General features: G+C 46.5%; 1 protein-coding gene across 1 annotated transcript; it reads left to right on the forward strand.

The window, feature by feature from the left end:
* The first annotated feature begins 4022 nt into the window (after positions 1-4022).
* Positions 4023-11312, forward strand: LOC148773403 (nuclear RNA export factor 3-like). Its single transcript, XM_088833660.1, has 19 exons — positions 4023-4169; positions 4390-4543; positions 5163-5246; positions 5350-5454; positions 5567-5647; positions 5751-5820; positions 5974-6062; positions 6179-6286; positions 6433-6542; positions 7094-7130; positions 7488-7556; positions 7639-7694; positions 7837-7944; positions 8073-8131; positions 8237-8352; positions 8449-8491; positions 9003-9075; positions 9620-9739; positions 10223-11312. The coding sequence occupies exons 1-19, from the start codon at positions 4150-4152 to the stop codon at positions 10227-10229; spliced, it is 1509 nt and encodes a 502-aa protein (XP_088689786.1). The 5' UTR covers positions 4023-4149; the 3' UTR covers positions 10230-11312.
* The last annotated feature ends 229 nt before the right edge of the window (positions 11313-11541 follow it).

Raw genomic sequence — 11541 nt, forward strand, 5'->3', positions numbered from 1 at the left:
AAAATAGATATAATTTGGTCTACGTATATCATGTTACTGTATATTTATTTTTGCCTCTTCTAAGTTCCTTTTCTTTTCCTTTCCTTTGATATAGTCAATATTTTTTAACTATCAAATCATTACTTTGCATGGTTATCTAGTTAAACATTCTTTTGCTATTCTTGTAGTGTTCACCCTTCAGATTACAATGTACATTTTTGCCTTTTCACAATCTAATATTAGTTAATTAGTTCCCTGAAACTGCTCAGTTATGGGACTTTGAGACACTTTGATTCCATAAACTCCTTCCACATTTATTGTCATGCATTTTCACTCTCTATATATTTAAATCCCCGAAGGAAATTATTATCTTTGTGTTTTATAGTCAATACTCATTTAAATTTGCCTCCATATTCACAAATGTCATTTGGCTTTCTTTCCTGTACCTGTGCGGCTCGACCTGGGATATTTCTTCTGCCCAAGGAAGAGCCTATAATATTTCTTTTAGTTTGGATCTTTAGGTCACAAACTTTCTGAGTTTTTGTTATGTGTTGTTGAAATGAATGTCTTTTCTTTTAAGGATGTTTTTCCTTAAAGCATATTTTCTGTCCTATTAATATTGGTCTTTCTTTTAAAAATAGGTTTATTTATTTGTTTTTGGCTGTGCTGGGACTTGTTGCTGGGTGAGGGATTTCTCTGGTTGCAGTGAGCAAGGACTACTATCTAGTTGCAATGCACAGGATTCTCATTACGGTGGCTTCTCTTGTTGCACTCTTGTTGCCGAGCACAGGTTCTAGGGCACATGCGCTTCAGTAGTTTTGGCTCATAGGCTCTAAAACACAGGTTCAGTTTCTGTGGCACAGGGGCTAAGTTGTCCTGAGGCATGTGGAATCTTCCCAGACCAGGGATTGAATGTGTGTCCCCTGCACTGGCAGGTGGATTCTTAATCACTGAACCACAGAAGAAGTCCTCCTATTAATATTGTTATTCTAAGTTGATATCTTGATACTTTTGGAAACTTCTCAACCAAGTTCTCTTCAAATACCACTTCTCCACTGTTCACTTTTCTTCTCTATGGGGCTCGCATGAACCATGTGTTAGGTATACTCATTGTACCACCTTTAATTCTCTCTTTTTTGCGGGGAGGGTATTCTCCATATCTCTCCAGGTTCTATCTTGGATCTTTTCGTAAGACTTGCCTTTCATTTCTCTAATTCTTCCTTCAGGGAGGCAGATCACCTTTGACCCTTGAACCATCACACCAGGGTAGATTTCAGGGTAGGGTTTACTGTACTCATAGAGCAGAGAAGTGAGACTCGGGGATAAAAAGCCACTTGTTCTAGGTCACAACCTGAACCAAGTAGAACAGAGTCTAACATCACAGTTCAGTTCAGTTCAGTTCAGTTCAGTCGCTCAGTCGTGTCCGACTCTCCCCGACCCCATGAATCACAGCACGCCAGGCCTCCCTGTCCATCACCAACTCCCGGAGTTCACTCAAACTCATGTCCACAGAGTCGGTGATGCCATCCAGCCATCTCATTCTCGGTCGTCCTCTTCTCCTCCCGCCCCCAACCTTTCCCAGCATCAGAGTCTTTTCCAGTGAGTCAACTCGTCGCATGAGGTGGCCAAAATATTGGAGTTTCAGCTTTAGCATCAGTCCTTCCAATGAACACCCAGGACTGATCTCCTTTAGAATGGACTGGTTGGATCTCCCTGCAGTCCAAGGGACTCTCAAGAGTCTTCTCGAGCACCACAGTTCAAAAGCATCAATTCTTCGGCGATCAGCTTTCTTCAGAGTCCAACTCTCACATCCATACATGACCACAGGAAAAACCATAGCCTTGACTAGACGGACCTTTGTTGGCAAAGTAGTGTCTCTGCTTTTTAATATACTATCAAGGTTGGTCATAACTTTCCTTCCAAGGAGCAAGCGTCTTTTAATTTCATGGCTGCAATCAGCATCTGCAGTGATTTTCGAGCCCAAAAAAATAAAGTTTGACACTGTTTCCACTGTTTTTCCATCTATTTGCCATGAAGTGATGGGACCAGATGCCATGATCTTCGTTTTCTGAATGTTGAGCTTCAAGCCAACCTTTTCACTCTCCTCTTTCACTTTCATCAAGAGGCTTTTGAGTTCCTCTTCACTTTCTGCCATAAGGGTGGTGTCATCTGCATATCTGAGGTTATTGATATTTCTCCCGGCAATCTTGATTCCGGCTTGTGCTTCTTCCAGCCCAGCGTTCCTCATGATGTACTCTGCATAGAAGTTAAATAAGCAAGGTGACAATATACAGCCTTGACGTACTCCTTTTCCTATTTGGAACCAGTCTGTTGTTCCATGTCCAGTTCTAACTGTTGCTTCCTGACCTGCATACAGGTTTCTCAAGAGGCAGGTCAGGTGGTCTGGTATTCCCATCTCTTTCAGAATGTTCCACAGTTTATTGTGATCCACACAGTCAAAGGCTTTGGCATAGTCAATGAAGCAGAAATAGATGTTTTTCTGGAACTCTCTTGCTTTCTCCATGATCCAGCGGATGTTGGCAATTTGATCTCTGGTGCCTCTGCCTTTTCTAAAACCTGCTTGAGCATCTGGGAGTTCACGGTTCACATATTGCTGAAGCCTGGCTTGGAGAATTTTGAGCATGACGTTACTCGCTCAATTGTGCAATTATGCGGTAGTTTGAGCATTCCTTGGCATTGCCTTTCTTTGGGATTGGAATGAAGACTGACCTTTTCCAGTCCTGTGGCCACTGCTGAGTTTTCCAAAATTTGCTGGCATATTGAGTGCAGCACTTTCACAGCGTCATCTTTCAGGATTTGAAATAGCTCTACTGGAATTCCATCACCTCCACTAGCTTTGTTCATAGTGATGCTTTCTAAGGCCCGCTTGACTTCACATTCCAAGATGTCTGGTTCTAGGTCAGTGATCACGTTATCGTGACTATCTTGGTCGTGAAGATCTTTTTTGTACAGTTCTTCTGTGTATTCTTGCCACCTCCTCTTAATATCTTCTGCTTCTGTTAGGTCCATTCCATTTCTGTCCTTTATCGAGCCCATCTTTGCATGAAATGTTCCCTTGGAATCTCTAATTTTCTTGAAGAGATCTCTTGTTTTTCCTATTCTGTTGTTTTCCTCTATTTCTTTGCATTGATCGCTGAGGAAGGCTTTCTTATCTCTCCTTGCTATTCTTGGAACTCTGCACTCAGATGCTTATATCTTTCCTTTTCTCCTTTGCTTTTCGCTTCTCTTCTTTTCACAGCTATTTGTAAGGCCTCCTCAGACAGCCATTTTGCTTTTTTGCATTTCTTTTCCATGGGGATGGTCTTGGTCCCTGTCTCCTGTACAACGTCACGAACCTCCGTCCATAGTTCATCAGGCACTCTATCTATCAGATCTAGTCCCTTGAATCTATTTTTCACTTCCACTGTATAATCATAAGGGATTTGATTGAGGTCATATCTGAATGGTCTAGTGATTTTCCCTACTTTCTTCAATTTCAGTCTGAATTTGGCAATAAGGAGTTCATGATCTGAGCCACAGTCAGCTCCTGGTCTTGTTTTTGCTGACTGTATAGAGCTTCTCCATCTTTGGCTGCAAAGAATCTAATCAATCTGATTTCGGTGTTGACCATCTGGTGAGGTCCATGTGTAGAGTCTTCTCTTGTGTTGTTGGAAGAGGGTGTTTGCTATGACCAGTGCGTTCTCCTGACAAAACTGTATTAGCCTTTGCCCTGCTTCATTCCGTGCTCCAAGGCCAAATTTGCCTGTTACTCCAGGTGTTTCTTGACTTCCTACTTTTGCATTCCAGACTACACTCTAAATCTAGACCCTTTTCTTGGTGCCTGTGTTCTTGTCTGTGACTGCTCCCTACCTCTCATTTCCCGAAAAGTGGAGTCATGGTGAAGCCTCTCAGCCATTTTTTAGCTCTATGATACGTTTATGTTTAGATTATGAAGAATGATGTTTCTTCATTAGTCGTGATATCAGGACTGCTTCTGATCCTGGGACCACTGATATGTTGTTGTCAATTTTAGAGCACACTGATAAAGTGAACACTTTACGAAGAAGAGCACGAACCTGGGGTGTTTACCGAAGGCAGTACACCTATTGGTCTGAACAGGTCACTTTCCAGCAGCAGCAAGACAGAGATTCAAAAGAAAGTGATGCTCATATGGCCATCCAAGAAAGATAGTAAGTGACCAGTCACCATGGCTGACATGTACCAACCATTGAACAACAAAACCTTGCAGCTAAATATGTCATTCTTCTCTCCAACTGGCCAGAGTGAAAAATGATTGAATCAGGCTAATGTTTGAGCAATCTTTATTATAACTCTGGTATCATTTGGGAAAATGTAGAGAAGACTTTCCAAGCCTATATGGACCACTTTTTTCTCTCCACTTCCCCACAGTGCTCCCTATGCCATTCCATCCCATCACTGGAGAAGTGGTTTTCAGAGAAAAGACCAAATGCATGTTAACATGGAGACAAAACAAAAGCCTCCGGAGAGAAGAATGAAAACAAACGGACAGGATGAGACCTTGGGGAGCTGGTTCAAGATTATTGTGAGTATCCTGGCTAAATGAACCTAATATGTAGAAGATGACAGAGTCGTGCTGGATTTGTGTGGAGATGCTGGGAACTTTTCTGGGACAGTGGTGTTGGTAATCTGTCTTCCTATTACTAGGAGGTATCTTCTTAGATCATCTAAGGGCAGGTTCAGAGAAGCAGTATGAAGGAAACAGACTGGCTGCAAGGAGGAGCATGGGAGAGGTTGACTAAAAGCAAAGGCGGAAACCTACTGCCAGGGAGATGGAGCGCTTCATACCAGATCACGCAGTTTGGCTTGAGCTGGGTGTGGGAGGAGGTTGAGTCTCTGGGGTCCTTGTCAGAGTGACAGGCCAGGTATACCTCGTGTGGATCTCCTGGAACTTTATAAAAGGAAGTACATGTGAAACATATTAAGTCAGTTTTTTTTTTTTCAGGAAGAGTATTTGAATGCAAAGAAAGTGTATATAGAAAATCCTTGTCTCATACCAAAGTTAGTGATAACAGATATTGTCTTATCTTAAGACATTTTTTAAAACCTGGAAAATGACCCTAAAGCAAGACCCAGTTGTGTCTTACCTTAATCTTGGATTCCATTGTATCCGTTCTCTTTCCCATTTATTCTCTGATTCCTAGATTCCCTTTGGTATAAAATATGATCAGAAGTGGCTGCTGAATTTGATTCAGAAGAAGTGCAGTGTCCCCTTCACTGCATTCGAAGTAAGACAGGACATGGAGGTGATGAGAAGAAATGGGGTAGATTGCAGGCCCAGAGAAATGGCACTGGTCTCATATTCTGTTTCTCCTGTCACTCTCCCTACAGTTTCACTATGAGAAAATGCAGGCCCAGTTCTTTGTGGAGGATGCCAACATTGCCTGCGCATTGAAGAATGTCAACGGCAAGATTTTCAATGAGGTTAATGAAAAGGTGTGTGTCAAGGGCTGACTAAGGGCAAGAGGGCAGGAGAGCAGCATGGTCTCGCTTGATCCCATGCACAGATTTCCTGGAGCTTACCCAGCCCCTCTTGTGTTCTCTACAGATACTTATCTTGGTTGAGCCCTGTGAGTCACCCCAGTCTGTGCAGAAGGCACTGACATCTGAAAAGCTGGAGCAGACAAAGGTAATGCAGACTCAACACAAGCTGTGCCCTCACAGCCAGACCCACCTTTTACCCCGTTCACTCTCAGACTCAAGCTCACTGAACCCCATCCCTAACTCTGCAGCTCACCGTGAACAAACCATACGATGCCTTCCAGCAAGCTCTTGACATCCAGAGACCCCACTTTGGCCCTAGTATGGCTACAGTAGTAACTGCAGGGCAGGTGAAGGTAGAGGGTCTGTCTGGGTAGAGCACTCGGAGATAATATCATGGGGAGGGCTTGGTGCTGGAGGTGTTCCAGCTGGCAACGTCTCAGCCTGTGTTTCCCTCCTTCTGGTTTCCTGGAGACTTGATAGCGTGTGATATTGGAACGACGTGGAACCGTAGAAATAGCATGGCTGCTTCCCTGCACATCCATCCAGGGATCAGGCCCATGGTGAGGACCTAGGCCCAATGTTGGGACTGATGGTGAGGGAGGGAGACATCGGGTAGAAGAGGCAGCTATGTCTCAGGTATTGCCTTTGGGGTCTTCACTCTTTTTCCTCATCATAGCTTTCATCTTTGTACTTGAGCAACAAGAAACCCTACTTGGTGCATAGCCTGTCCACCATTATGGAGAATGCTCCCACCACCGAGAAGTTGAATCTGTCCAACACTGAGGTGAGGTGGGGCACCCAGATCCTCCTTTGAAAGGAATGTGGGAGGCCTTATGGGTGGCGACAGACAAAGGAAAGTGGATTTGTAGGGAAAGGAAGGGTGTGGGTGCAGAGCCATCTGGTCCATGTGGGTGTTCCCTGTAATTCCAGGTGAAGGCTGCAGGGGAGATGGACAGTGGTCAGCAACTGGAACCAGAAGGGATGTGTACAGACAGAAATACTGTGTGCACCATCCTCCGTGATAAGTCAACCAACATGAGGTCTTCCTCTGCCTTGGCTCTCTCATCTCTCCCCTCCTCCCTCCGCTCCCTTTCTGTCTTTATTCCCCTCCCTATCTCCTGAGCCCCACCTCAATCACCTCCCTGCCATAGCACCTGGTCATCCCTGAGGTGTGTCCTGACTTGACAGCATGCTGGACTCCAAGTGAGGTAGCAAAGCCCCGGGCTCCCATCCTTCCATATCTTCTTTTCTCTCCAGCCTTCACTGGGCCTTGGAGGAAGGAAGGAAGGGATGGAGGGGAGTAAAGCCTGCAGACTGGATTTGAAGTGCTGGTCCCTGTGGCACTGAAGAAGGGAGTCAGAACAGTCTGGCTGGGAGCTACCCAAGGGAAAGGAGATGGAGGAGGGGGTTCAAGCAAGGGGTGGAGGGGACAGTCTCCCTCTTGGTCAGTCCATGGAGTGGTGACCAGGGCCCTTGAACGCTAGGATACTGGGGTGTGAGGGTGCTGTGATTACTGTAAGTGACTTGCTCCTATGATGAGGGTCACGTCCATAGTTTCACTGACATTTTTCTTTTGTCTTTATTTTGGCAGCACCCTCCTGGAGTTGTTCCCCAGGTTGCTAAGCTTGGTAAGTGCATTCCTTGATCAGACTCCTCTAACTAGCACTGACAGTGCCCTCAAACTACTCGGAAACCCGTTAGGCCCTGTCCAAGTTCCGTTTTTTAGCCTGACCCTTAAATGGCCTGGGGGAGGAGGGTGTACCATTCTCTGTGGGAACCTGAAAAGGCTCTGGATCTTCAGCCATGTTCTCCACAGGCTTCGGGGACCCATGGTGATGACAGAACATGTAGTCCTGCCTCTGGCACTTCCAGGGACACTTTCTTCCCTGACCTCTGACCCCACCCCATCCTGGGCCCATCCTTTTCCCCGATCATCCAGCACCACATCCTGGACTGTACTGCTGACTTCCTCTTCCCTCCCATAGGGTGGCCAGGAGACACTCTCAGATTCTGTGTGTGCTATTGAAGCCCCCAAGTGCTTACCAATGTGCAAGGTGAGCACAGAGGACCCAGCAGGGTTCTAGGTGGTACAGGAGGGTGTGTCAGCCCTTGTCCTGAGGACTGTTTTAATTCCAGGGAAGTTTCTTTGGATCTGATCAGGTGAACAGTCAAGTCCTGCAATTCCTGAAGCAGTAAGTACCCCTGGGAATCTGAACAAGGGGAGGGCCAGGACAGGGGAGGCCACCCAAGCTCAGGTCTGCTGCTTATGGGAGTTTTCAAGTCTTCTTTGAGCTTCAGACCACAGAGAGAGACTCTCCTCACTGCTTCCCTCAGTTATTACTTGATCCATGACTATGGAGATCGCCAGGGACTGCTGGATTTTTATCACGAGGAGGCCTGCTTCTTCCTAATCATTCCATCCAACCCTAAGGACCCAGACCCGTGAGTGTCACAGCCCAGACCCTTCCGCAAAGCCGTATGGTTCCCCAACAGATGAAGGCCAGATCCTGCTGACACCTATGCTGGCTGCACACCTATGCACCACCCAAGTTTTTCTCTGTATCTCCTAGAAGCAGCGTGTGCCCGTACTTCCAGGACAACAGGAATGCGGAGAAGCTCAAAAACCCCAGTGAGTGTGTGGTGGGAAAGCTGGGCGGGAAGGGCAGTGAGGGGGCCGATCATAGGGTCCAGGGCGTGGCTGCCCTGACCTTCCCTTTCTTCCCCTCCCCCACAGACCTGCATATCCAGATACTGAAACACACAAAACGTGACATTGTGCATGCCCTCTGTGCATTGCCCAAAACTCAGCATGACTTCAGCTCCTTCATGGTGGACATGCATTTCCAGACGGTGAGCACCTGCTCCTCGCTTGGTGGTGAGGGGCAGGATGGCGCAGGTGGGAAAGAGGATGAGGGGTGACTGAGTACCTGGTCTCTTCCTTATTAGGAATCCACGTTCTCCTTCTCTGTCAGTGGGGTGTTCAAGGAAGGTGAGTGTGTGTAGCCCGCTCCCCACAGATGCTGCACTGCTCTTTCACCTGGTCAGGCTCACTCCCACCAGAACTCTTCCCTCCAGATTCCCTCCCCTCCACAGCCCTCAGTCTTCCCACAGACAACCCAGGTCTGAACTGCGTCCACCCTGGGCATTGGGGACACAGGCTGTGGAGTTTGGTGGCTCCCATGCCAGATCCTTACGCTGAGAACCTGGGCTGCTACTTAACTACTTAACCTCACAGTTTCCTCATAATATCCATCTCTTCGGCAACTGAGAAAAATGCGTCCCATGAACTTGTGAAGTGGTTGTCATGGGGACATGTCACTGGGAGCGGACATCTCCTACATGCCCTCCCCGTTCCTGACACCCAGGCTCCCCAAGTGAACAGCTGTCCCCTCAGCATGAGTGTCAAGTCAGACCCTGACTCGGGAATGACGTGGGAGCCTGTAAACACGTGGGGCTCTAAGGGGGTACTCTTGCTTATTGTTTGTTGTTTGCTGTTGAAGTGGAAGGAAGTTCTCAGGGCTGTGTGCGTGCCTTCACCCGGACCTTCATCACTGCTCCCACCAGCTCTTCCAGGTGAGAGGCATGTTGTGGGCGGGATGGCCCATCCAGCCTGGGCTCAGGGCCCTGGGCATGTGGTGACACATTTCTTGGGCTGACTCAGGATTGCGGAAAGCCGGCAGGGAGATCCAAGGACCAGTCTAGCCTAGAGGTTAGGAAGAGCATGGGCTCTGGAATCGGCACATGGGTTCTCTCCTTGACCCAGTGCTCACTCTCTGTGTGACCTTGGTCAAGTCACATGGTCTGTCTGTGACTCTGGCTTCTTCTGAAAATGGGGATCGGACTGTACACTCCTGTACTGCAGTGTACTGGGTTACTGTTCAGGGTAAATGTGAAGTTGTCCCTGGGTTGGGGATCAGCCTGTCCATTGAGTGAAGCTGGGAGACAATCTCTCTGAAGGTGAGCTCTGTGCGAGGGGCAGAGGAACCAGTCAAGGAGCCTGGGGACAGACACAGGAGGGTATGGAAGGGATCTGCTTGCTGAGTGTTGGTGGGAGCAGTCAGGATTGGGGTGCAGGTGGTCCATCCATAAATTGTCCTCGTGTGCATTTTTCCTCCAGTCTTTGTATAGTGAATGACGAGCTGTTTGTGAGGGAAGCCAGTCCCAGTGAAGCTCAGCGTCTGCATTCTCCATCCCAGTGTCAGCCGCCTTCATGGTCATCCTCTCCCCCGAGTAGCAGGTAACGGTGCGGGCTTTCTCCATCCAGTGTGGAATCACCTCCAGTCGTCTCAGAAGTGACTGCTGGGTTTGCATGGAGTTGGGAGGGAACTGGGAGGAGTGGAGGAGTAATTAATGGGAACTTGAAGGTACATTGTTTTCCTTGTTTATTTCAGTTATTTTTACCCTGAACATTTCATTTTTAGTACATAAGAAGCTACTCGTTGTTTTGAGCAGGCTTGAATCATTTTTATGAGTTTAATGAACCTTCTCCCTGTGTTAATGGACAGTTGGGTGTTCAGGTGTGTTTATCATGATACACTCTGCATGAGGTTCATTTCAGTGTATAATACACAGTATATGTGGAAGAGAAAAATAATTGTTCCACAACATAATACCCTAAGATAACCCTTCTGTTTTTTATCGCCATTGTATCTTCCTGAAAGTTTGCTTATGTAGGTATATACATATTGGTGCTTGTATATAAATATATATTTATCTACAGAAAATGAGATCTCATCATGAGAGAGAGAAAAGGAAACCACACGTGATACGAAGACAGAGAGAGGCTTGTGGCTGAATGGGGACCTGAAACTTGAGCAAGATTAAAAGTTAATGTGAAGCCATCTCATTTTTTACCCTTAAATTTGCCCATACACTTATTTTGCTTTATAACCTCTTATTTCTAGTGCCGAGTTAAGAGACATCTCAAATGGAATATTACAAATTGTGAGCCCAATAAATATTGAGTTATTAGTGAATGAAAGAATTGTATTTTAGTAAAATGGTAGTACTTTTTAGTTTTTTGTCCCACATGGAGGCAGCAGATATTGGAAATTCTGGTGTGACACGGCTGGATGTTGCATGATCTGATACCCCCTGCAGTGTTGAATGCGAGACAGGTCCAGAATATTCCTATCAGTGTATTAACATAAGGAGCAGTCCAGGAGCAGCAGTTAGGAACACCACAGCTTACTGCCCTGTTGCCATCTCTCACTGAAATCACCAGGTGAGTCAAAGGCAAGCCTGTCTTCCCAGTGTGGGGACTGGATTAAGGTTTGTTCCGAGGCATGATGTTGGGCGGCTCTTAGGAGATTCTTAGTCTCCCAAGAGACTAGAGGTTCTTCTCTCTTTAGAAGTTCCAACTCCAGCCATATCAGAGAGTCACTTGCTTCCTTTCTAATTATATCTACCGTATCATTAAGGAGAACTGTGAGAAATGACTTTACACAGTGCCTGCCTTAACCCCAGGCTTTCTCACTCACCCCTCAGGACAGCTCTGTGTTGAGTCCCATTTCACAGATGACAGAGCTCCTCCTCTTATAGTTTCTATCACCTTCCAGATAAGTGGGATCTTGGGGTGAGGTTCTGTCCCTTGCCCTCTCTGGAGGACAATGGAGCGGCCTCCCTTTTAGACTGTGGGCTGGAGCAGTGGTCACGTTGCTCACCCATGATAAAACAGGCTCAAGGGGTACTCCCTCAAAAGCCCCTATTGATGAATATGATGCTGCACGTACATGTGCACATGTATTCATTACCTAAGAAAAGAATTCAGTGTTCAGTTTCATGAGGAGAGGAATTAGAATTAAAATGAATTGCCAGCATATCTCCGTGTGTGTGTGTGTGGGTGTGTCACTGGGCTGTGTATAGGAAATGTATAAGGTCATTGCTTATAAAAACAGTATGTTGGGTAAATACATGGAGATGACATACCTCTGAGAGAAAGACATTTCCTTCTTTACCTCAGGGTCCCCCTTCCCTAGTGTGCAGGACAACTTTTGAGGACTGAGGAAAATAGGATATCATTTGCATGTGGAAGCCCTT

This window comes from Moschus berezovskii, chromosome X, assembly GCF_049115385.1.
Source record: "Moschus berezovskii isolate FMDL1 chromosome X, NW_MosBer_1.0, whole genome shotgun sequence".
Taxonomy (NCBI): Eukaryota; Metazoa; Chordata; class Mammalia; order Artiodactyla; family Moschidae; genus Moschus; species Moschus berezovskii.